This window comes from Pomacea canaliculata, linkage group LG5 (genome assembly GCF_003073045.1).
Source record: "Pomacea canaliculata isolate SZHN2017 linkage group LG5, ASM307304v1, whole genome shotgun sequence".
NCBI lineage: Eukaryota > Metazoa > Mollusca > Gastropoda > Architaenioglossa > Ampullariidae > Pomacea > Pomacea canaliculata.
The window spans coordinates 18103403-18129845 of NC_037594.1; the positions used below are offsets into that span (position 1 = coordinate 18103403).

The window sequence follows — 26443 nt, forward strand, 5'->3', positions numbered from 1 at the left end:
AATAAAATTGTATTATTTGTGGATCTAGGCATTGCATACAGCCATTCACATTGAAAAAAATTAACCTAGCATCGTATAAGGAATAAGAGGGGATGTAGAGTATCCATCCTTGTAAAACATTTATATTGTAGTTTAAGTGTTGGTGTTTTTGACATCTATACAGCTATCAAACTGTTTTGATGTGAGAACATCTTAGGTTCATCATTTTGGGCTGGTGTTTTATAAAATGGCATAAGAAAGTTAAGGCCACAGTGCTGAGAATGCGTAATCAGGCTATTAGGGAACATTAGCTAGCACTGATATGTAACAGCACGTACACAATGATGGTTCTTTTCTATGGCTTGTCTAGTGAACGTAGGGAGGTGCTCTCGTCCTTATACATGTCAGTGCTTGTAGTTGTTTACAGCTTTTAACCAGGGACAACCTTGGCAAACAGTGCCACCTTCTGTTAGCATGTTGCATGTAGCAATCCTACTCTGTTCAGCCCTTTTTGCAGACTATGGTTGATTTTTCTCATTGATGTTTGTAATATGTTCTAAGAAAAAATGGTATCTATTTTTAAATTAAGAGACGGTAATTTTGTAATAGTAGTCTGAAATATGTAACCAGATAGGTATCTTTGTTAAAAATAATCACCCCCAGAAAAAATGTCACTTTGTCTAGTCCTGCTAAATGGATCCTGTGATTAAAAGTGGTAGACAGGGTGCCCCTTATCTATCTTTAGCTCAAGTGGTTTTTTTTTTTTTTTTACCCTGGAAGTGTGGGAAGGACTGGAAATATTGATAGAGCCATCATAGTAATCCCTCGATTTATCGTGGGAGATGCATTCCAGAACCACCTGCAATAACCAAAAATCTGCAAAATAGAAACGGTATATTTATTTATATATTTATACATTATGTTAAGGTTTTATAAACCCTCCCCCATACTTTTACGCTACATAAACCTTTCCCATTTCCTTAATAGCTGTTTCCACACTGTTTGCAATTGTGAGTAGGCGCGTAGCGTTTCAGGCAAGCGAATCTGGTTATCGTTTCAGAGTAAATACACTGTTTCCTGTAATTCATATTAGTTTTAGTATTTATAATATTTTTTATTGTTAGAATTAATATTAGTTATATATTATTGTGCACTTTGGACATTTTTTCATCCTAAAAATTCATAAAATATATATATTTTTTTTTCCACTGATAGAATTTCGCAGAAAATCTGCAAAGAAGCTGAGATCTGTGAATCATTTTTCCCCTTATAAAAAACCGCGAAAGGTGAAGTGCGAAGTGGTGAGGGATTACTGTATAAGCTCATCGCCATTTGTATTATGATATGGATAGTATGGAAATAAGTGATCAAAGCAGAGCAATTGCGACTCAATAGGGCTGATGGATTTTTTTATGATTATTCAATAAAGATGATTATTAGACTATACACAAATTATTGTGTGTGACTTTTTTCACACTTTCTATTGACACACAGACAAGCACACACACACATTCTGTCATTAGTGATAATGGTAATGCCGCTTTTTTGTATCTGCATTAAATGCTAGATAGAATCTCAGGCCAGCCCATTGTCTTAACCTGTTACAGAAGAGGGTCAGAGCTTTAGAGATCTTCAGCAAATACCTTGACCACAATGCTAGCAGCCCTGTGAATGTGGACAGCTCTGCTCGCCTGTTTGCTGAGAGATACTTCGACACCCCTACCTCCTCCATGTTTGACATGGCACAGCAGCAGGTTTGTCTGGCTTTCAATGCCTTGGAAATCACTTGTTTGTACTCAAGACTAAAGAAAACCTCCTCATGATTCTATGTGTTGTTATTTTCTAGTTGATGTAGGCAGTTATTCACTGTTGTCTGGATGAGTCCTATTTCCATTATTTTGCAAACTGTAGCTGAACAGTATTTTTGAGTGAGAGAGCAGAGGGTAGGAAATACAAAAATGAATCATAAATAAGTAGCTGTGCATATTTTTTTTTTTGGGTATGGTCTTTTTTCTGATGATTTTTAATGTCAATGGAAAAGCCTTTAGCATGCTTTAGTATTTGTTTATTAAATGCAAAAAAATACAGGCCAAGAAATGAATCTTTACATTTGTCTTTATCAGTGAAAAGGTTGTTTCTTGTTTCGCTTTCTGTGCAGGTTTTCCATTTGATGCGGCAGGACAGCTATGTGCGCTTCCTGAAATCTGACCTTTACAAGGGTCTCTTAATGCGAGAAATGGAAGGCCACTCACTTCCTTTGGCTGATACTGAAATGCCTCCACCTACTGGTGATACAAAGAAGAAGAAAGTAAGATTTTGTATGTCTGCTAATTAAGTGACAGTGTTGGACAAATTTGTGTGCATATTTGTGTGGATTGTATGCATATTTTTTTTTTCAATCAACACAGAAAGGGTTTTTAACTAAGGATTTAATAATGCTTAATTTGAATTGTGGAATGTCCTATAAATTCTTTAGCTGCATATTATGTGTATAATAAAGAAGTGTGATTGTAACTGAAAACTTCAGCAAATGTTTTTCCTCTCAGGTATTTGTATTTGTATTATATGTATTGTTTGTATTATATGTTGTGCTGTTCTTCATTAGTACAATAACCTGTCTGTGATCAGGGTAAAGGCAAAGAAAACGAAGAGAAGAGGAGGAGATCTTTGCTGCCATGGCGCCAAAGTAAGGAGCGTTTAAAACAATAATTGTATAATGACTAAGATGACATGTTATCAGGACATAATTAGAGACTGGAAGGCTGCTTAACAATAAAAATATCATTAGAATCTAGGCCAGTAGAAAAAATAGAGGCATGAAAGAACATTCCTCTTTTTCATAAAATTTACAGACAAGAAGTCCAACAAGAAGACGTCATCAGACTCTGAGCTTAAGCAGCCAGGTAAAGGGTTGGACAAGAAGGGAAAAGAAGAAGTCAGAGAAGAAGTCAACAATAACATGAAGAAGGCCCCAGGGCCAGGCATTGACCTTAGCACAATGAGGAAAGAAGTTTTTCATCCCAGAGAGGTAGGGCTGCCTCACAAATGTGTTGTGTGCATGTGTGTGACTGTGTTGTCATGCATACACATGGATTTTTTTTCTCCCTAACAGCTGATTATGGTTTCATGTTTTGCTGACAAGACAGTGAACTGAATACTTATATTTTTCAGCGAAAAGGATCATTCAAAAGATCATTTCTTAACATGACATTTATCAGAGAAATTTTAGAAGAGTCACATTTAGTAGCAGAATAAATACTATAACTTTTGTCTTCTGTGTTTTCTTTCCAGTCAAATAATGCAGAGGGCACCACAGAACAGGTGAGGTTCTGTAGAGTTATGATGCCAGATGGATCAACTACAGTTGTGTGCACCCGCCCTGGACAGAACATCCGCACGGTCCTGGGCAAACTGTGTGAGAAGCGAGCCCTGTCCATAGCAGCAGTTGAAGTCTTCTTGTTTGGTTCTGACAAGGTTAGACAGTTTTCCCTTTTTATCTGTTCTTGCGTTGTTGTATCCGGCTTTTTCATTTATTCTTGATTTGTTCTGCGTTTCTAAATTACATTCCAGATTAGTTGGAATTTGTATGGTTGAGAGGTGTTGGGGTGTGTAATATAATCATTTTCAACCAGTAATGGCATTAATTGAATATGTATTACAGTGCACAAATCTTTTTGTTACAGATATGGGTAACTGATTTAAAAGATTTGTAACAAAAAAATTGATTAGGGTAATTGAGTCTACAAGATTTTGTAAAATAAAATAAATAAAAGATTTGACAGTGACAAGCTTCTGCTTTAAGAAATCTAAAGCAACATAATGTTGACAGCCCTTAGACCTGGGAGACGATGTTTCAACGTTGGGTTCAAAGGAAGTGGTGATAGAACGGCGGGTCCTGTTTCGTCTGGATCTCCCCACGCACAAGTCGATTGGTGTCAAGGCCAAACCCAATCGTTCAATCCGGGATGTCTTCAAGCCTATTCTGAACAAGTATGGCTACCGCATTGACAGTGTTGGCGTGCAGTTGGTAAGTACACAGCAAGGCTTGTTTGGTCTTTCCAAAAAAAAAAAAAATTAAATTTAAATTTAAATGCAGGATACTTTTTCAACTTCTGTCATTTATAAGCTGCACATTCATTTAGGGTCCACAAAACACAGTTGACGATTGCACACGTCCTGGCCACATTTCAGAGTTTAAATTTACAGGGTTTTTTTATATATATATAATACTCATTTTTCTTTTATTTTGGACTGTTTTAGTCAGGAATGCCAGAGCTGCTTGATATCGACATTCCAGTTTCGGACATTGACAACCAGCGTGTCATCATTATTCCCAATGAGAGGGGAGAAAATGCAGGTTGGTCATGTTTGAGAGTACCATAAGTTTCAGGAGCATTACTAGATTTCTCACATGTTAGCTGTCCCAAGTGTGCACTTTCAATATCATTTAATTATGCTAAGGAAATCTACATATTTGAAATCTGTTATTAACCATGCACCAAAGTTGATGGGCTGCAATCAAAAGGGAAAACTATTTTCCTCTGTTAATGCTGCTTGGATCTGACAGATGTGAGAGATAAACAGCATTGCTGGTGTACATGTCATGCTTCTGAGCCTACCCTGCTGAGAAACAGTGGGTGCAGACAGATGTGTCTCCTTTTAATCATATCTGTTTCTTATATGCATTTAAAATAGTTGGAAGCTTTCTTTTTGGAGTGTTTTCTTGTTATTGTATAAGTATCCCGGTGCACATTTTGTTGTATTTTCTTAAATGTATAGAAAATATAGACATTTATTGAGCAGCACTATTAATAAGTGTAACATACATTATTACCAATGCAAAACTGATGCACAAACATCCATAATTCAAAATATCTTCAAAATAGTGTGCATTTTTTAGGAAGTCTGAGTGAATAACTACTGTTCCATTCATCACTGATATATTTGGATATTTTTACATTATCAAGCTTACACCCAGTGGGATAGCTGACACCATTATTAGACTTGTCCATGGATCTTTACAACTTTGTTTTTCCTCAATTTTGCATGCTTGCACTCTGCATGCTTAAAAATATACTAGCCTTGTTCATCTCAAGGCAGATTATGAAACTTTTAGATGTTAATCTCATTAAAGGATTATTAGTAATTTAAAAACCCACAGACCTCATTATGTAGTTTATTCAAGTTCTTCAGGTTAAAACCTAGACAAATGTGCTACCAGAGTGTTGTGCATGTTTTGTCTGCTCCCTTCATGTTGAATATATCTACTCTCACTTTCCTGGTTCGGTATTGTTTGCTTAGCTGGATTAATTATGTGTATCCCTGCAATATATCCACTTGCCTTCTGACATGACTATGAGTGAAGTGTTTAAAGCCTTTTGACAGCCATTCTCAACCTTGATATCATTGTAATGTTCACGCTTATTTTGTTACCCATCTGCTTTCCTGACTTGTTAGTACTTGTTGCAATATATGTACCACAATTATGGTCTGTTGAGTACCTAAGTAATCAGTTATCCAACATCATTAGTCATGACATTCAAATATGAAAACTTGCGATATACTTTTTATCTGATGTGCAAAATTATCGTAGAATACTTCAGTTAATCTTTGTAAATTTTCTTAAATGTCATCGTTGCTTTAAGTACTTAAAACATCTATATCATTATGACAGATATATGGGACTTGTATGTCAGAAAAAAGACAAATAGTTCAATTCATTGTCACCAAAAGCTGTGTTGACAAATTTTTCGTTGGATGTATATATGTTTAGGAATGGTTAGGGTGCAGGCAACTGTTCATAGAAGCATGTCAAGGGAAGATGTTGGAAAATGACAGGAGATATCTGGGTGTCTGGCCACGCTTTCCTTGCCTCTTGCCAGGCATGTATGGGCTGGGAATGCATTGATGTGTGCTTGGGAGGGGTTGATGTCTCAGAGACAGACATTCAAAAATCGAGATGATGTGGAGGAATCTGGTGATCACTGTGCAAGCACTGTATAAAATGTGTAGTCAGTCAAATAGACTCATGCATTAGGTGGTATGCGAATAATTGCAAATATGTCGGCACAAAAGGCATGCTCATTTTCAACTACTCAATAGATTATCAAGCAGGAAGGGGGACAGTGACAATGGGTATGTGTGTGTATGTGCATGTGCACATTTTTGTGCACCTGTATGCCAAGAAGTGATAGTTAAGTGCTAGGAGAAAGAGTAGTTCTATGAAGTGTGCATCACCGAGACATCATGTTAGACACAGAATGAAAGTAGAAGTGCCTTTTTCTGCCTTCAGAACACAAGCTGAAGGGAGTGCAGGACACAGTAATGACTAGCATTCGTAATATGCATGCACATTCCATCATAGAAACTTGCACAGTTGTCTTGTGTATGTAACGTGTATGTATGTGAGTGGTAGAGAGACCTTATTAGCAGCATGCGTTTGTTGTGCTGTGCCCACAGAGAGCTGTGCAGAGGGTGGTCAGGCCTCAACGAAGGCAGCTGTACCCACACACCACCGCAGAACTCCATTTCTCTTGCCCTCCAGAATTCGTGGGGGCAAGGGAGGCTCCTTGGAAGAGATAACAAACAAAATTTTTGATGACTTGATGAAGGGAAAGTCTGAGCTGGCCCATACCTTTGATGATCTTGGGGTGGTGGACTTGGAGCGTTCCAAGGTATGATCAGCAGAACCGGTGCTGCTATGGTCATGGTCTCCTGTCCATGCCTTTGTGGAACACCAGGCAGCCATGCCTTCCTCTGACAGCTTCCACATTTTATTCTCTTTGCTCCCTTCCTTCAGATCCATCCCATGCATAGCTTGCCCAGTGTGTGCCTAGAGTAATCTTTTCCTGCTTGGGTTGACCTGGTTGCTGCATATTTTGCACCAGAAGATTTGTGTGCAAATGTATATCTGCTTGCTTTGCTTCACTTGGTGGTGGCTTCTTGCTTCGCTTACCTATCTGGTACCTGGTTTGAGTGGGTTTGTAGGTTTGCAGTGCATTCTGAGTCTACCATGATAGGTTGTGGCTTGTACATTTTAACAAAGTAGTAGAGTGCTCAGCTATAGGCTTGGTTATCAGTCATCATCATTGTGCAATATGATGATGCATCAGGGCTGCTGGAGATTGCTGAAAAAAAAATTGTCTTAATTTTATCAGGGCTTTTATCACTGGTATTGAGGTAATGAAAATGCACATAATTTGTACAGTGCTTACAATTTTGATACTGTTGTTTACAAGAAACATTGCTTTTTTGTGCAGACCTTTAGCTTTATCAATATCAAATGTGCTTAAATAGTTCAACTTATATATGTAGACCTGTGTTGTAAGCTTTTGTGTGTACATGAATGTAACATATACCATGAATTTATACACATGCTTAAAAGCATACAAGCAACAACAGAATAGCATATATAATTACAAGTAATAATATATAACACTTTATGTACTGACAGCCACAGCAGCTTGTCTGAGATTTATGATTTTGAATCTTTTTTTTCTTTTTTTTTTTCTGTTTTTTTTTTTTTTTATGGAAACTTTTTTGTGCTTTGGTGCATTATTCTAGAGTTTTAATCATGGTAACAAAGGGATAGTTTTAAAAATAAATATATCTTCTCATGCTCATGGTAATACTGATGAGAAGTTTTTGAAGCATTTCCTGAAAAGCTATCAGTTTTGTGTGCACATGCAGGTGCAAAGATTGCTGAAACTGAGTTTGATAATGGTTTGGGGTGGGTTTTTTGGGGTTTTTTGTTTTGGTAGTATCAAGCCAGTAAATTTTATTTTTACTTTTAATCATAGACATGCTTATTTTAATTGACCAAGGCAAAGTACACTGTGGTATTAGGTGTTTCTGTTGGGACACTCTTTCTGTACAGAAAGCTATTATCTCTTTCACCATCTTTTTAATATTGTTAATAAGAAGCCCCTGATAGATATTTAAACTGCTAACTGTTTGGTTTGTGAATTAGTAAATATCTTGCAGTCTAATTGCATGCATTTTTTTTTTTTATTTCCTTTTCTTTTTGTCTATTTGCTATTAAGGGGACCAAACATTTTGCACCGTTCAGATAAAACAGCGTTGCATTATCAAAGTAGCAAGGCTGTAGAATTGTTTTAACAACATTCAGGATGTAAAGTAATGCATCTTGATTGTTAACAGTCATTTTTAAAGTGGCAATCCATTGCAGACAATTTAAAATATCCAGTTATACTTTTCACATTTTTGCTGTAGCATAGAGGACAGTCTGGAATGATTTGACGGTGCTTAATGTATGGCTTATCTTTAGCATGGTAGAAAAGAGATTGCTTTTCAGCTCAAGATTTTTTTGTGTGTTCTTGCCAAACCTTTTTTAATATCTATCATTTTTGTGTGTTTTTTCTCAGGCATTTTCTTTGTCTAACATTTGAGTATAATAATAAAGTTTTTGCATGCCTATTAATTCTCCCTCTCATTCTGTCTCTGGAAACGATGTTTTGCATAGTAAGCCAAGATTGGCAAAAACAAAGATGCATAAGACAAAGCAGTGACTGATTAACATCAGATATGTTTGCCTTTTGCTCAACCTTTTAGTTTAAAGAGGCATGCATTATACAGTACTAATTACAAAACCTGAATATTCTTGATTTGCTGGTCATAAACCAAGTTGTCTATAAAAGATGTTCGAAATTAGTTATTAAATGATTAAATTTACAGAGGAATTAAATCCTAAACATTTTTGAAGTGTCCAGAAGTGATAAAAGGGTAGTTACATAGCTTTATGCAGACAATAGTAGTATGTGTTGTTGGGTAAACAGCTAGACCATACACTGCTTGTCAAAGCTTGTTGTTACCTGTTACCTCAGACTACCCACATTACCTCAGACTTCATTGCCTCCTATTTATTTTCAGGGACACAGAAGCACAGACGATCATCGCTCTTTGGGTTTATTCGGCCGTCTGAAAAAAGACACATGGGGGGCAAAAGACAGAACAAAGCAGAAGAACAAGGGCCGAGTAACATTTTCACTGCCCCGCAATGATGCTAGGAAAAATGAGAAAGTGGAAGAAGGTAATTTTATCTGTAGAACTCCTTTCTTTGCTGTTAGTTGATTCTTTTTGTTTTTAGTTTTCATTTTTATGAAAACAACTTGTTTAGCATGTGAGCTTTTTGGCACTAAACACATAGATTTTGTTTGTTTTATCTCTTTTTTATTTTTCCCCATCCCAGATGAACACCTGATGGAGCTGATAGCCCACAACCAGTGTCAGCAGCTTCAGGCAGAATGTCAAGCTACTGGAGAGCACCAGGCTAGATCAGATTTTCTCTGCACAGATGCTGTTGAACATGTGGATGTGGATACATTCAACAGCTTGTTTGACTTTCGTCCAGTGAGCATCTTCTCAAACGATGCAGATGGCTCTTTGTTGCCTCCACCTGACATGTTTGATGATGTGCAGTACATGCACTCCGGTGTTGATGGCACCATGGCAGACTTTGATGAAGAGTTTGTTGATGGTGCTGCAGCTGGTGATCAGAGTCTCCAGATGCGTGGTGGCTTCAGCACGTTTTTACCAAAAAGGAAGCAAGTAACACGTGATCAAACTTTAGTGGCAGACAAACATAACCCTTACCTCAGCATGCACCCTGTGATTGTAGATACCAAGATGGGAGAGGAAGAGAAAGATGAAAGCCCCAGTTCTGGTCCAAGTCGAAGCCTCCACACCATCTTTGAGACAATTTCTTCTCATTCTAGTGGTGCTAACTCCATCCGTGCTTTCAGCCCAGGAGTAGGACAGGGACAAGATCAAGTCTTATCCACAGAAAAGAGTCCACCAGTGCTGAGTTTAGACAATCAGACATCACAGAATGATCCCGAGAAACAGCAGAGACCTGTTCCTGCAAGGAGACGGCTTCTAGATCAAAATAACAGTTCTTCCTTGTCTATCATACCTAACTCCCAGCTGACCACCAGTTCAGTCCAGGACCAGGATTTGACCACTAGAAGCAGTTCTCTAGGATCATCTAGCTCTCCTAGCAATGTGAACACTAAACAGAGTTCATCTTCCATTCCACCTTCTCGGCCCTTGCACCCACCGACTTACTCTACTGCCATGGGAATGCGGGAAGCTTTAGGTCAAAGCCATGCCTCATTTTCTGGCGCTGGTACATCACTTTCTAGGTCACAGTTAACTAATACTCTCAACATAGGTAGACGGCACAGCCAAGCAAACATTAGTTTTCTTAATGACAATCCTTCACCTGCAGGTGCTAACATAGAAACAGAGCCTGTTAGAGATCACAGATCGTACCCTTTAAGTGCAAGAGACAGTCCAAAGACTGGACCGAGAGAACCCCTGCCAGGCTATCATGACAGTGCATTCAGAAGTGACAAACTTCGTAAGTATTCTACAAATGGTAGTCATCCCAGTAAACATATTGCAACATCAAAGCAACAGGCAGTGAATGCAGTAGAAGAGTTTTTGAAAGATAGCATCAAAGATGATCCTCTTTGGAGCCGGTCACAAACTCCAGATGTGATAGCCTCTCGTAGGTCTCGTACACCAGATGTGATCTCCCCTAACAAGAGGCTCCTAAGCTTATCAAGAAAAGAAGAGGAGGCCAGTATCAAGTCTGTTGTAGTTGCAGCTGAGGTGCACCACCATACACGTTTGCAGACGCCAGACTTGCAGTTCAATCCCCCATCATGTACTTTTGACACTGACTCTTTCTCAGACCTAACTGTGACCTTCGTCTGACAGAGCACTACAGTGCATCGCATGAACAGCCAAAAATAAGTGGCAGGAAGGGGATTGTATTGTGTATGCCACTTTTGCTTGACAGGAAGATACAAACAGCAGGTGCAAGAGATTAAATACAGTGAAGCTATGTGCTGTCAACCTTTAAAAACTGTAAATATTTTAATTTTGCATGTGCTTATGCAGATGCGTGTTATGTTACAGATAAAGACGACGTCGATTGATGATGGACAACAGTATTAGAAAGATGTAAAGTGATATCCTAGTACATATTGACTGTTCCCCTCACCTGTGTGGATTGTATAAGGTGTAAGTTAAAGCATATCTGTACATGGTGTGCACGAGTGTATGCTTATATGACTTCATAGGTGACAGAAATTCTACTGGATATTATAGATGTAATCAATAGATTGTATTTTAGCCATACTTGTGCTGGGCTTAAGCCAGAATATTGTAAACTGTTAAAGAAGTGAAAACTTTTGGCCAGTCAAAAGCATCTTTAGGCATGCTTTTTTTCCCCCTTTCGCCTGATAGGCTAAAATAAGAAAAAATGAAGCAAAGATAATACAGCACTTTTTTTCTGTTTACACCAGTCTCTGGTGCTTTTGGCAGACATTTTGTGAACTGATCATTCTAGTTGTGTAGAATGGCAGACGTTCTGATGGTTGTGCTTTAGTAACATTAGGCCGGCGACAACATTTTATTTTTCATCCTCCTAATCATTTTCTTCATTGCTCGGTCCTGCAGAATTATTACTCTAACATTACCAACTAGTTCATTAAAACTGAGAGATGAATGTTTTTAAGCAGCATAAAAGTGCATAGGACTTAAACTAGCATGAAACAGTTTATCTTGTACATTTGTATTTTTTAGAAGCCTAAATGAAAGCAGCAGTCCAAAGATGTAATTACTGCTTATGTTCATGTTTTTCTTGTTTTTAATTGAGTTTCAATGTGCTTTGAATCATGGCAAAGGTTTGTGAAGACTGCAATCAAAACTACATGCATTCAAACTGCCACTTAATCTAGAGCAGTCAAGACAAAGATTACTAGCATGCTTTTTAGTTTCTCTTACGGCTTCAAGTTTAAGCACTTGTATTATCTTTCATCTACTATACACTGGCAGGCACATTCAAGTTACAATGGTGACATTCTGCTGAGATTTTTGTAAATGACTTTATATCAGAAAAGAACACCAAGACCTCAGAGGTTACAGTACTAGTACTCAAGGTGCAAGTAACATCATAACAGTGTCTCATACTTCACATATGAACGCAAAAAAAAGGTTGATAAATAATCAGACTTTCTCTATACCACCCATTTACAATTGCAGCAGCCATTATTGTATAGTGCAGGCAGGTTTAGTCTGCATAGCTGGACCTGATCAGCATTCTGTAGCTCACACGCACTTATAGCATCATTACATAATCCCCTCTGTTTTGCTTTGAATAAGTGGTAAAGCTATGAAGATTGTTGCCTTTTAATCCCAATTTTTCCTTTCTATGTTCCATGTATTTAGAAGTGAAAGAGAAGTGTGATAGCTTGCTGGTTTTTTTATCTCCATATTTTATCACCTCGTTCTCAACTTTAAAATTTGAGGCTCAGACAATATTAGCTGTTTACTAAGAAGCTCTTTTAAACTGCATCAACAACAACACATTGCAAACAAAGCAGAAATGTTTTCAATAAACTGCTCAGAATTTCATTAAAATGGATTTTAAATTTACTATCAAAGACTGCTGTTTCTCAGCTCCTGTTATAAGGATGGACCATTGCAAAAGTGCGTCTGTGTTATGCTTTAAAAAAAATTAATGTATTACCTATTGTACAGGACATGGTGATGGACTAGTATTACCATTCACAGGTTTTTGCAGTAATGTATAAGGTTGTGGTTCTTAACCGGGGTTCTATCGAACCCTAGGGGTTCGGTGAGTCGGTCTCAGGGGTTGGCGGAGCCTCTGCCACGGAGGTCGACACACCCGCAATTCGTGATGACACCAAAGAAGGATTCGGTGAATGTGCATATGAAACTTGTGGGTTCGGTACCTCAAACAAGGTTAAGAACCACTGGTATAAGGTTTACCATTGTGTAGGCATGTCCTTGACATTGATTTAACTACAACTTAGGCTATAGACAGAAGTTTTAAAGGGTTGTAAATTTTTGAGCGTTTGAGATCTAGGCTTTTAAACTAGGAACTTCACCTGTTAAGAACATAACCAGACTAGAAAAGAATATTCTCTCAAATAAATGATGGTTCACTAGATATTTCACGATTTTTTTTTTTTTTTTAAGCAGAGCTGTATATTATGAAGTCTTGACATAAAATTGACAAAGAAACATCTCTGGTCAGCAGATCTGAGCAAGAACCTGTTAAAAATCAGATCTTTCCTGTACTGCCTGTAAAAACAAAACAAAAATCCCACAAAATCTCCATGGAACTGTCCTCAAAAAAACAGCAGCAGATGCCAGAGACAACTTAATACACATTTTAAACATCGGGGATACCAAGGAGAAGTAGCAGCTCTCTTCATCACAAAAGAAAAGATTGAAGTGCGACAGGCATGGACTCTGGTGTGCTAAAGAAACATGTTTCATTACAAATAGTGAGCAAGATTGATGCAGGACCCATCCACAGTTGACACTCCTATACTTCATTCCTTAAAATAGTTTGAGCCTTTTGTCCATTATTCACACAAAAACAACCCCTGCCTTAGTCTGTTTAAATCACCCTATTACCCTAAATAACATTGACATTTTTAATAACTTCTTAATCACTAAATGAAATAAAGTCTTACAGTTGCAAACTCTTTGTCAAAGTAACAAATTTACATTGTGAGCAGCTTTTGATTTAAATATTAACTAGTCCACATAAAGCTTGCCTGTGTTGAGGTTTTCACCTTTGTGCCCTGGTGGAGAGAACATCTATTAGCTGCTATTACTGTCAACACCTTTCTTTACAAGTGCAGGGAGTTATGCAAGAGCTTGAGTGAATATGTAGTGGTTTATGCATGAACAGCATACTATTAATCAGTTCAACTATAAACCCAGTTACTTGTAATGACTTTAAATAAGTTATTTCAATAAAGTACTGACATTTTGTGTCTGTACAATGTATTTTATGTACTTGAATAGATGTTATTGCTTGGTTGTATCCCCTTGTTGGATTCTGTGGTGGGTGGGGAGTACGGCTACAAAATAGTCAAATCTTGGGAAGGGCAGCTGGGGGAGATTTGAGTTGTTTTTGAACAGTGAAGATGAGTCTCACACTGGAAACCTTGCTTATTTTACTGTTTCATCCTGGGCATGCCATTCGACCACCTCCAGGCCATTCTGTGGTATGGGAGGAGGTATTAGACTTAAAATGGGATACATCAATGCCACATTCCTGCCTTTTACCAGGTGAACTTCCAACTAGTTTGTCCCTGGTGCCAGAGACACTTTACTGTTTTGTTTTAATCCCTTTCCTGGTATCCAGTGTCCACCAGCATTTTTTTTTAACTGCTGTATTTGTCTTTAGGTCCGTCATACCAGCAGCAATTTTTTTTTCATTTTAATGATGGAAGGACTTAACCATCAAATTTAAGGTTTTGGTTGTTTTTATATTCTAATGTTGACCTTTTATGCCACAGCACCCTTTTTTTATGTTGGTTTTATTATTGTAATAGTGGGGGGTGATGTGTGTAGCCTTCAGATGTCCTTAGTTGCTGGCATGTGGCAAAATAGCCAGCCAGCCATCTCCCATAGTGCAAAATTGCCATATGCAGTTATCCTACCAAACAAACAAACTCCTCTTAATGTTTTTTTTTTTTTAATGCGTCTGTGTGTAGGAAAGTTGCAATCCATAAAAAATTGGTATCAAGCATTTCTTGTTGCTTTAGTTCTTTATATATATATTGATGATTTGGTCAACATGCCTTTACATTTTATAATATAGCAAACGTGTGGTTTCTAAAGCACATAATCATGCTCACAAAGGAGAATACTCTCAGCACTTAAGTAGGAGATATGGACAGAATACGAAGGACGGAAGGAGCAACAACTATACAGACACAAAATAAAAGACAAATATAGAAGGCACAAAGAGGAATCACTTAACAAAAAATAAGGATGAAGAGTCATAAATTTCACATATTTCTGTTCTTTCTGCAAGGATTCATTTCTGTAATGAGAACATTTACTGTAACAGTGGATATTTAATGTAATCCTGCAACCATGCAAGTCTTGACACTTCCTGGCAATATTTTTTTTGTTCATGGTGGTGATGCAAGTTTTCACTGCCTTTTACACCCCTAATGTTGAGATCTAGTCGATTGAACATGGACAATTTATCTAAAATCCTGACATAAAATGTTAACTGCATACTGCTGTTGGCTATAGGCACAAAGTTCTCTTTATGTTGCTTGCAACCACAATTTTCTTCTTTTGAGCTTTAGGGCATTTACTGGCTTTCCTAATGCCTGGTACTTTTTTAAAATTGTTTGGATAACAAGACAGTGATCTCTTCCACCAATCTCTTAACTTTATGTCTTGCTAAAAGCATACCCCAAGTTTTCACTTCGATTCCCAGCAAGTGTGTATTGCTCATACACTGAATGTTTGACTAAATACCTTCATTATTTAAAATTCCATGTTTTAAGTGTAGCCAGTGTATTCAGAGAGAAGCAAACATCTTGAGGACAGTTCCAGAGACTTTATATTTTATAATTATGGCTTGCTTTGCACATGCACATGTCAATTCTAGTAATTGTTTCAAATCTTTAAACCACTGCCACAGATAAATGATGGCAACTGCTCAACTTCGATTGTTTCTGCATACAGAAGACAGCTAAAATATCCATCAAGCAGTTTTAAAGGTAGAATGTTATGAGGCCCATTTGGAAATAGTATCTTCCTCAAATACTGTGGAGAGTTCAAGTGTTATAAAAGTCTCCAAGGATTTGATATCTAACATCAACACTCCCATGTTTTAACTCAGAAGTAAAATCTTTGATGTTAAATTGGCATATGGAAATGCCTAAATAACACACAAGTCAAATAATTCACATTCCAAAAATTCATCACAGGTTCAACATATTTTTTTCTGCATAACATTGTTTGAAGCTTCGTCTAGATTTTATGAGTTAGAATGAACTAGCCTCTAATCTGCAGAATGTAATGAATAAAAATGGTGAAGACCAAGACAGCAAAATCAATTGAAGATCAAAAAATAAATAATTCCAAAACATGAAAATTTGCTTTTTTTTTAAAAAAAAAAGAAAGAAATGAATGGATGAGATGCATGTGCATCAAATGTTCACAACTTTTTTTAAAAATCAACTTTATCCTCTAAGTGGAAACAAATCCAAAAGCTAAAGGAAATGAAAACAAAAGCAATTTAGATTTGTTCAGTCCATGGCCTTTCAGATCCCTCAGTTCTGTTAATGTATTGCACAGCTGACAACAGTTTGGAGAGCACTTGCTTTCACTCATAGGAAACACATCAGCATTAAAAGTGAACTGTAGCAAACAGATAAAACTAATCTACTATATATTCTGAATGTTTATGATGCTAATAAACATTCTTTTTGCCATAGGTTCTGTTGACAAGCTCTGCAACAGCTGTGTACAGCTATACTTTCAAACCAATGCTTACTACACAACGAAGGACAAACTTAAAATTCAACCAAAATGCACGAACTTCCCCTCGCCAAAATTTTTTCCTCCCCCACACCTCAAAGCTCAAACAGCAAAGGACAGCATAGCATTCTCTTAATAACAATTTTGTAAACATGTTTCTTTTGAAAGCAGGTCTATGCAAAAAGACTAGAACTTTTACTGTTTGTCAACTGCTAATTGTTTGGAAAATTTCCATTGCCACCTCTAATGCTGATGCAAAACCACAATATAAGCAATTACAACAAAAACAAAAAAAGAAAACCAAGACTATTTAAAGCAACGCTCTCCTTTCTTTACACCACATTCAAAAAATCAGTCATTTGTGAACATGTAAGCCAAACTTATCTTACAAGTTAACCACTGCCTGGTCTTCACAATACTGCTGAATACATGAGAAACATTTTCTGTCCATACATCCTCATCCTCCTCCTAGTGCCTGAGCATCATGAGTGAGCACTGATCATTCACTATACTTTTATCCTCCTTAACAATGCCTACTTCTTCCTCACTGAAAAGAGCAGTTCCTGTGGATTCTGTCCCTCAGAAACAGGCAAACTCAAGGTTAATCAAAACTTGCAGATTTTTACATCCACTTGCCAGAAACTAGCATCCATCTTGTGATTTATATGCCCTGCACTGGAATCTGTTACCCCCCATCCAACACATCTTTCAACAATGTAAAAGTAGCACTAGAGAAAATGAATCTCCCTCAGCCAATCTCCTGAACATGGATTGTTTGAATAGGAATTTCAGTAGGTGGAGACCACACACGGTGTTCAATCTGGCCATTACGCTGGTGGCCGTATTCAAGCTTTATGCGTAACTCTCCAATATGAGATTTTGGCAAAATGTCTGGAATCCATTCAATTATAAATGGTGTGGGTTCCTTCTGGTCAGGTGTGGTAGTACCTATGTAAATGTTAAAAAAAAAAAGCTAGCAAATAAATGGATTTTAAATTGGAAATGCACTATACACTCTTTGACAATAGGAAGATCTCACATTATTTTGGTACACATTTGATTTGATGCAAATGCATTTTTTTAAATTATATACTATTATAAATACATGATCCCTACACATCACCCACTTCCTCCAAAAACAATCTAGGTAGCTATCAAATTTGAAACATTAGGGATACAAAAAAATTTATTTTACAATAATACTTAACAATAAAAATGATAAAATTTGCAAAAATTTTGTATACTTTCCAAAATGCACAAGACATTGAGTTTCAGAAAAAAGAAAAATTACATAGCAACAAAGACTTGCTACATACTGGTTAGCTCCATCCATTCCAAGTGTATCAACTATATTAGTCAGATACACGAGGACAACATCCTTCCTCTCTTAATTTTTAATTTCTACTCACCAACTTTGAGAAAAGTCTTGAGCTCAAATGGACGAATTGGTGTCTGATTTTTCTTGTTTACGCTAAATGTCTCTTCAATAGGTTCCACAGCCACTTTTGGGACTTCATATGGATCATAAGTACCATCACGATTTTCCACAAAACTGCGAGTTATTTCTAATGGCATCTGCATGGTAAACAAACAGTTACAAAGGTAGGTTTCCCAATACCCTTTCCTCATATGTAAAGGGCAGCAACTAGGCTGGAATGGTTTGGTCAGTGAGGATAAATTACAATAACTTTGTTAAAGAAATGAAATCAGGAGGAAAACTGGATTATGTCAGATACAAAAATACTATGTTTAAGAATTACATAAATATAACCAAAATGTAGCAAACAAAAACATGCATAAGGGTTAAAAATAAACACAGGTTAAAAACATTAACTGAACAAAGACTAAAGAAAATTCATAATTCTTCCAAACACCGCAAATACTGCTATCTATCTAATCCTCTTCGTGCATCAGGTTGCACATAAGGCCTCAACCAGAGTCCGCCACCAATGTCGATCGGCTGAAACCCGCTCTAGGTGACCCCTGTACTGTCAGGGCGCCAGCTCCCTCTCGGGTTTGGCTGTCGTCCGTCGTAAGTCCAGTCACCTGGCATGTTTCATTACCTCTGCCAACTGTAGCGAGTATTCTGGTATTGGTTTCTGTAACATCTATTTTTTACATGGTAGGGTTGTTAGCCCTACCACAACCTAATTTACCTCTAGGTGAGGTGTCCACCTTAGTCGCCTCTTACGACATGCCTGGCTGGATGGCAGGGACCCTATTCTTACAATGCTCGCTAGGCAAGCATACCCCGGGGTCCCACAGGCGGCAAATACTGCAGAATTTGTCTTTTATGATTCCACTTGGTGCCTCAGGCTAGAGATTATAGTCAACATACTACATTTTGTCACTTGCCCCACTAATATTTAGCATTATGCAGTCTATGCACCACATGATTTATATCATTAAGAAAACATTTACAATGAACAACTGAAAGAGTCAATCACAAAAACAGACTTCTAAAATCTGAGAGCTGTGGGAAAAAAATTTTACATTACCTCAGGCGTATCAAAGATCTGCTTGACATGCAGGATGTTAGTGATATGCCATGTATATTTTGTGAAGGTGCCAAGAGGTAGGGCATCACGACGCACAAAACCTGTTGTGTAATTTGGCAGACGCTTCTTTTTGCTGCCAGCTGAGATGCGCTGCTGTAGGCAGTCAAACATGAACTGAGGAGCATGAAACACCAGAGGATCAGGGTTGCCTGTATCATCAGATGAAAACATTTCTTATTCCGAGGAAAAGTGAGTCACATTTTGAGATATAAGATCAAGGCTCAAAACTCAATTATTTATCTTCTAATAAATGCAGGTTGACATAAGAAAAGGACTGTTATACAGCAATTATTTCAAATGAAAAATATGATTAACTAAAATGCGTCTTTATATAGCCCACAGATTTACAATTAACTGATTGTGCCAAATTTTCCGAAAGCATAAAAATGAAGTATAAAGGTAATTTTATAATGTTCATTTCTTTTTCTCATATCATCTAGCTGATCTCAAATCTAAAGCTGTCTATCAAAATATAATGTTTTTTTCATGCTACTGAGCTCAGCTCAGTACAAGTCACACTTTCCCAAATCAAACCAGCAGGTTCTGTACAGGATGACTCGTCCAGTCTTTGACATTCAAGTTCTTTCGCTAGCCACTGTGGCATCGACTACCCTCCAAGGTGCCTTCAAAGTTATAGTCTTTGCCAAGGTGTCATGCAGGGTCACATGGCCAAAGACCAGCTTACGTTGTTTGACTGTTGAAAGTAGAGGTTCCTGGTATCCTACAAGTGTGGCAATCTCATTTTATACACGTGGAAGGAACAACTGCCAAACACTATGGAGCTGCTGGATACTGCTTTATAAATGCCAGGAAAATAATACAAAAGAATCACTAGTTTATCATTACTGCTTACTGTTGAAAAATGGCTTTCACAGTAGTTCAAAAACCTGGAAAGAGGAGAAGGTGGGTGGTTGGGGAGGGAGAAGTGTAAAGTTAACTATGTCATTTAAGTTCAGAAACAAATGAAATGACAAGCTCACCATCAAACTGGTAGTGCATTGTTTGATTGATACGTTCAGTGACACTGGCAAGCCAGAGCTGGAAAGACAGACTTGTTGTGTTTTCATCCACCTGAGGTGGCGTGGTGAATGTTCGATCTGCTACAAAAAATAAAAATCAGTCAACAAGTCACCAAGAAATCTGTCCACCAGAAAAAAAAACATCAAATAATGCTTAATATTAAAAGCCCACCATGTCTTCAAATTAAAATAATAGCAGACGCACTTTCTTAATGAGATTTTACAGACAGACGGAAACATATATCCTTCCTTCTCTATTTTGTCTCCCTGTACCGAAAAAACAATCCCCCAACCCACAATAAAAAGACAGAGGTATAACACCTGTTTTCTTCATTGCAGGCTGAGCTTTTGCCACTGCCAGAGTCTGCTTTGGAGGACTGGCCTTGAGAACAGGTTGAAGGTGACTGGGTGTCTTCTGGTCTTGCAATGTCAGCAATGCACTGCTTGCCTGGGCTGTACAGATCAAATTGTAGATCAACAACCACCACACACACACATTACAATATCTTTCTCTTCAAGTAGAGATAAACAATAATGTTGAAGTGTATGTCTAAAAATTTACTTATCACACTTCTTCATAACAAAACTGTGACTTTTAAAAACTGGTATTGTGCAAAAATCCCTTTCATTTTGTTGAACAAATTCCTGGTGGGAAAAAACAAAAATTAACTATTGTACTATACAGGATGCTCTGCAAGATACAATTTAAACAAAATTTAATTCTTCATTCTTGAGAGTCTTAACACATGCTCTGTGGGTGTTAACAAGCAAAAGGTTTTGAAGGAAAAGTAAAATCATGCACAAGTATTTAGAAACAATAGCTGGCTTGTCACTTTGAGGAGCTACACAGTGTTGTATGTTTTTCTGTACCTCTTCTAATCCTGCAAATGAAATTTATTCATGTTTCCCAGTATTTTTCTATATCTCTCTCTATATATATAGTTTATTCCTTGTTGCTCCTTTGAGGAGCATAGGGACGCACTATATACACACACACACACACACAAATTTATTCATCCACAAGGGCGATTCAAGTATATCAGTATCTCACCAAGTGTATCATCCTTTTTCGGTTTTTTTTCACAGCTAGGAGCAAGCAGATCTTCTGTTACAATTACTTCCAGAGTTGTGCCCTCCCCTACCCCTTCCAGTCCCTCCATGGGATGATACACCGTTAACACCTGCCGCTGTTCTGGAACTGGTGCACTGACTGCCATGAAACCAAATAATGTTGGTGATATTCAAAGGGTTTTGCTTTCAAAAAAATATTTAAATTTCTTAACAACACTTTATCCTTGAGATATACAAATATGTATTCACAAAACGATCATACAAAAAAAAAAAAAATGTGATTACATACAAAATTTTTAACAAACAGAAACAACTGCACCAATACATTCAGAAAATAAACACCACTAACCCATAGTTGGAACAGTGGTAGCTGTGTCAAGATGGATGTAGTATGAAAACTCTTCTGCGAGTTTATCATCACTTGCAAAGGCGCAAACACAGGCATAGAAGTGAACACACCGCCTTTGCAAGTCATCTCGAGGAGAACCTGGTTTCATAGACTGCAAACCAACCAATACCTAAAATGTTACGACCCTCTTTCTAGCTTTTAATTTCCAAGTAAATTCAAGAAAAATCAAAAAAGTCTTTTATAATCACACATTGCTCATGCTGGTGAAATGAGAAAATGCTTCAGTGATAAAAAATTTGAATTCCTCCCTCAAAAAAAAAAAAAAACCTCAAAAGATTTCAGTGACATTCACTGCATAAATTCTTTATCACAGAAACTTGTGATCTGAATATTCTTTAAATAAAGTGAGACATCAAACAAAAGCACAAGGAAATCTGCTTTCACATCTTACCCTAAAGGCCTTACAGCTGCACTGAATCTTGTAATCTGTCTGCTGACGGTTGCGTGTAGTCTCAAAAAATGCGAAGTGGAGAAAACCAAGAGGCTGCTTAGGATTAGGTTTGCATTTGACAACCATAATGTTTTTTGTCACTCTCTGTATCAAGGGACCTGTTGTTTCTGTAGCCAGCAGCCATATTGCTTGCTTGATCTCATTTGAAACCTGTTTTGAAAAAAAAGACTCAGATCAAGGTTACTGGCTTCCTTCTTGTCAAGACATTTTGACAACCTTATGAAATATTTACCAAGCATAGTAGCCTTACTATTGTAATTTAGCTTCTGTTTATTCTTAAATTTAATTTGGTCAGAAGTAAAGTGACCCATCTGACTACCACATAAAAGCTAAAAGCATAGTCTGAGAAGAAAAAGAAACGCTGGAATCTTACCTGTAGAGAATTCAGGACTGAATTTTTCAAGGTAAGAGGTTGTGCTTCTTGTGCACATTCTATTGCCGCCTTGACGTGGGAGCAAATATTAGTTTTGACTGCTGAAACTATATCTGATGAACTGTTGTTGCGATTGCAACTTTCAACATAGCACCTAGCAGCCTGCAATGTGAATTGTACATAAACAGTGGGTAAAATGATTGACTATCTAAAATAACAACAAAAATGTTTAGTAAGCATTACAGAAAACTCCATCGAAAACAGTTTAAAATCTCAAAAAGCAACTAAAAAATATATATACATGAAAGACTAACTTTTTAAAAATCGTACTTTTTCATGTTTTTCTAAACACTCATACTACATATGCCTTCTACAATTACCTGTGCTAAGACAAGAGGGTCTACGAGGGAGGTAAGATTTCCATCCTGGTCTTGAACCAGAGGTAACTGTACAAATCCACGATAATCTGGTCCTCGATCTCTTAAACGCACAGAAAACACCTGTCGAATTCAACATTTCAAATTAAAGGAAGACAGACCATTCTCCTTTTTGACTATTAAAAAATGTAGCAGAAGATAAGAAATTTTTTTTCTGTTATTGCTGTGCTGCCAAAAAAGCAACTATCAAATGCTATTAGTATCAAAAATTGAATGTTAACATTACGTATGCAGTAATTATTGAGAAAAATCTCACATCAATGTTCCTCTAGAAACATTATTTACATTTTAAACATACGTCAGGTAACAGGTACGGGTCCTATATCCTAAAAGAAGAAATGGTATTTTATGCCGAGCCAGCAACTAAGGCTATATTATAGCAAGGTAGCCAGCCCTGTAAACAGATGCCAATAGCAGAGAGCTAAACCCATGACTGTTGCGCCACTGGACCAACCTCACAGAGCCTAGCTGATCTTAAAAGCAGGGAACTGTAAGTAGCTCACCATGACAGGAATATCAAATGCACAGCCTACACATTGCTGCATGGCAGAAAGGAGGAGCTTTTCAAATAGACCCAGACATGATACATGTCAACAGAAGTTTTAGCCTAAGTGGTAAATGTCAATAGTTACAGAAGGTACCTTTACGGACACTTTTTAATGCAGTTAAAATTCAACTCTGTAAAGTACTAAAGTTCTTGTGGATAGTTAATGAGAATGTCAACACCATCACAAACTCCTTATTCTATTGTAAGCTTAAACTACAGACTCTTACCTGAACTGTGGATCCAGTTATGATTTTAACAGCTTCCACGCTATGCCCTTTCTTACTCTCCTTCTCTTTGAATATGACATCACATGCTTTGTTTTTGCAACTGATTCCTCGAGTTCCATTGAATGTGCCACACTTTGGGCACTTGCGCACACCTCTCAATGTAGGCTTTCCCAAGTCTTCAAACAAGGCTTTAAGCTTGTCAGGAGCAGCCATCCAGGAAAATCCTTTATTACAGGACAAAACAAGAGGACTTTTTATAACTGTTATCTACAAACGCAACAACAGATATGTTTAAAAGCTAACCCATGTGCATTCCTTATCAAAAGACTGGGTAAAGTTTATTTTTGAATAATCCTCAAAATCCAAGCAAAAAGCTATTTTTCTATTTTGCACAATACAAGCTGTTTATTAATTTGAACATTGTGATTTTCACCTACACCTTGGAAAAAAGGTCAAGACTTAGGACTCATTGGTAGGTAAATTTTTTTATTAACACATGTTCCAAGCTCTTGTACTAACTGTGACCTTCAGCTACATCAGATGTTATACTATATATCAATATACAGATGCTTTACCCCAAACTCTAGTTAAAAGCAAATCACATATTCCTACCCTCTGCCTATTAACTTAAGTATCTTTCTCCACCATCTATGTACATACATGTATATACAGATAAACTCTTGGTAGATAAGTTAATAAATCATAACTGTAAAAACATGTCTACAACCAAATCCATTCCAATTTATTATAATAGCTTTTTAAAAACTATTTTGTTCCTTCAACAAAAAAATAAACTTGAAATAGCATATCCATGCATAGTTTTTCTGGTACTGTTTACATTCAAAGTAAAGGTTTTATTCAAACTCTTCTATCAGGCCATTAAACATCATATTTTAATCAGATTTGTTTTTTATATCAAAATAGTTAAAAACTTTAATGAAAGCTCATTTTCTAATAACATGCTCGGAAAGTACATTAAACCACAATTCGGTAAACTATGAGATCGTGCCACATAATGGAAACATATGAATAAATCATATTGTAGACCAGTTGTTTGTTTATGTGTCTTACTTCTTTTGATAAATGTTAAGCTAAAACTAATGAAAGCAATTCACAACCTAAAATGTTATTTATCAAACGAAAAAAAAAACACTCCCCTACAATCATTTGGGTACACAATTCATTTAATGCTTACGTCAATAAAATAACCCACAAGTCATGTACACACGGAAAGAGGTACATCATCGGCATCCCCTCAGCCACTAACTACTACAACAACAACTATCTGTCATCATCCGGAACAACGGAAATATCGGAATTTTAGATCCAAATACCTGTCTTTAACGGAGGTACAACTCGATCGAACAGCTCTGAGATGATGACTAGGTTTTAATCTCTATAGATTACACGTTTTGGAAGATATTTTTTTAACATACGCGATAAAATACAAATGTGTTAAGTGATGAAGCAACGCAGTGATACAGGAAACAGTCAATATTCATAGTATTTGTCAACTGCCTTCGTATCTTTCACGAAAGCGTAAGACACGCCGCCATTTTTAGATGGAAGCAAGACAGTCTCATTACGTATGCAGTGATTGGTCAAAAAGAGGCACATGGTCTATAGTTGATGTTCATTGGTCGACTACATGTGTAAGGGAGTATTAATTATTAGACATAGTTCTTGTTGACACTAACTACGTGTTGTTAAGGTTTATTCGTACTAAATCTCTTAAAATTACTGACTACAGTTAACACTGTGAATTTAAATGGATAGCATAAAAATCAACAATTTCGTTCTTTCTGTAAAGATTTATGAAAACTGTTACTCAACTAGATCAACTTTAAGGCTTGACTTTTACTTTACTGTTAAATATATATTGTTTCAAAGATTATTTTTTTAACAAAATTATACTGAGCCCGAGAGAGGAAAGAGATTTTGCTAGAGAATTTGCACGTAAAAGCCTGTACAAATTTGAGAGAAAACCACGTGGAGCCACAACTTAATATATACTTGAAACACTACACATTCTCTCCCTCACACCAAGTCTACGTATGTGTCACTGTAATTCAGCGTGTTGGTATGTACACCATGCTAGAAAGCTGAAGGCCAGTGGCTAATGGCAGGTGCTGCATTGTGACCATATTTATTTTAATTCTAGAACTCTTGGCTGTGGTCTGTACTTTATAACTGGCTGCATATATTACAACTAAGTACTATATATCCTTAATTACTATCATCAACTCCCTGGCAAATACTGTCACGCTAACCATCATGTAAGGACTCCATCTTACACTGTTTATAGTATCTACATCCCATCATCCATTGCTTTACGTTCCTCTCTTCTACCTCATCGATCTTTATATGTTGTTCAGTGTGCGTATACGTACCTCACCGTCCACTGGCTGTTATTTTTCATTTATCAGTAGTCCTCACAGAGAGTGCAATCTATCTTTGGTTGTAATGCTGAGCGTTATAAGTTATTATTATTATTATCATTATTATCATTGGCACTGGGCAATATCTCCTGAAATAGATATTTACACTGAAATGCAAACTTTTTAATGTTTATTAGTATTGCTGCATATTATGATTAGGGTTGGTTCTTTACTGAGAGCACATGTGAATGCCACCCTTTTTTATACGTTTCAATTTACGAAAGCCCAACTTCTTGTATATGTGAATGAGCAAAATTAAAAAAAATTCCTTACAAGAGTTATAAGTAATAATAATAAGCATATTTATATAGCACATTTTTCTACTATAGAGCAGACTCAATGCACTGTACACAAATAAAAACATAGCAAGGTAATAAAAGTCAAAATATAGATTTCATGTGCACCACATGAAGTTGAAAGAAATAATAAAGTACACAGACAGAATAATAAGTACAGCTACACAGATGCGTGCAATATAATAAACATAATAAATCCTACAAATCATAGAGAACAAGCCCCTCTATTAGCAGGATACAGCATTTAAACATTACTTTAGGACATGCATATACCTGATTAATTAT

At 36.9% G+C, this 26443-nt stretch overlaps 2 protein-coding genes across 3 annotated transcripts in view; one reads left to right on the forward strand and one right to left on the reverse strand.

The window, feature by feature from the left end:
• Positions 1–13815, forward strand: part of LOC112565012 (regulator of G-protein signaling 12-like) — a gene marked incomplete at its 5' end in the record, with an annotated part of 35399 nt that extends 21584 nt beyond the window's left edge. Inside the window, 10 exon segments of the mRNA XM_025240220.1 lie at positions 1587–1733; positions 2138–2287; positions 2608–2665; positions 2832–3007; positions 3271–3453; positions 3809–4006; positions 4240–4336; positions 6439–6653; positions 8869–9028; positions 9188–13815. Of these exon segments, the coding sequence (XP_025096005.1) occupies positions 1587–1733; positions 2138–2287; positions 2608–2665; positions 2832–3007; positions 3271–3453; positions 3809–4006; positions 4240–4336; positions 6439–6653; positions 8869–9028; positions 9188–10716 (2913 nt within the window).
• A 698-nt stretch (positions 13816–14513) lies between these two features.
• On the reverse strand, positions 14514–26383 carry LOC112565013 (uncharacterized protein C2orf42-like). 2 transcript variants are annotated; one of them, XM_025240223.1, is made up of 12 exons: positions 24759–26383; positions 23425–23648; positions 22594–22713; positions 22214–22375; positions 21781–21990; positions 21330–21480; positions 20961–21119; positions 20231–20362; positions 19871–19987; positions 18831–19039; positions 17742–17907; positions 14514–17280 (listed from the first exon to the last, which is right to left on the reverse strand). In XM_025240223.1, exons 2-12 carry the CDS (start codon positions 23635–23637, stop codon positions 17081–17083), a joined length of 1839 nt encoding a protein of 612 aa, XP_025096008.1. In that variant the 5' UTR covers positions 23638–23648; positions 24759–26383; the 3' UTR covers positions 14514–17080. The 2 variants fall into 2 exon arrangements, with proteins under 2 accessions (XP_025096008.1, XP_025096007.1); XM_025240222.1 differs by having other exon boundaries at positions 19871–19990.
• Between the last annotated feature and the right edge of the window lie 60 nt (positions 26384–26443).

Excerpts from the sequence above, each read along its gene's own strand:
- LOC112565013 (XM_025240222.1), bottom strand. The coding sequence starts at position 23,637 with ATGGCTGCTCCTGACAAGCTTAAAGCCTTGTTTGAAGACTTGGGAAAG. Across the intron at positions 22,376-22,593 it reads ACCCTCTTGTCTTAGCACAG|GCTGCTAGGTGCTATGTTGA; the intron begins GTAATTGTAGAA and ends TTCACATTGCAG. Across the intron at positions 19,040-19,870 it reads AATGCACTACCAGTTTGATG|GCAACCCTGATCCTCTGGTG; the intron begins GTGAGCTTGTCA and ends CTGATGATACAG.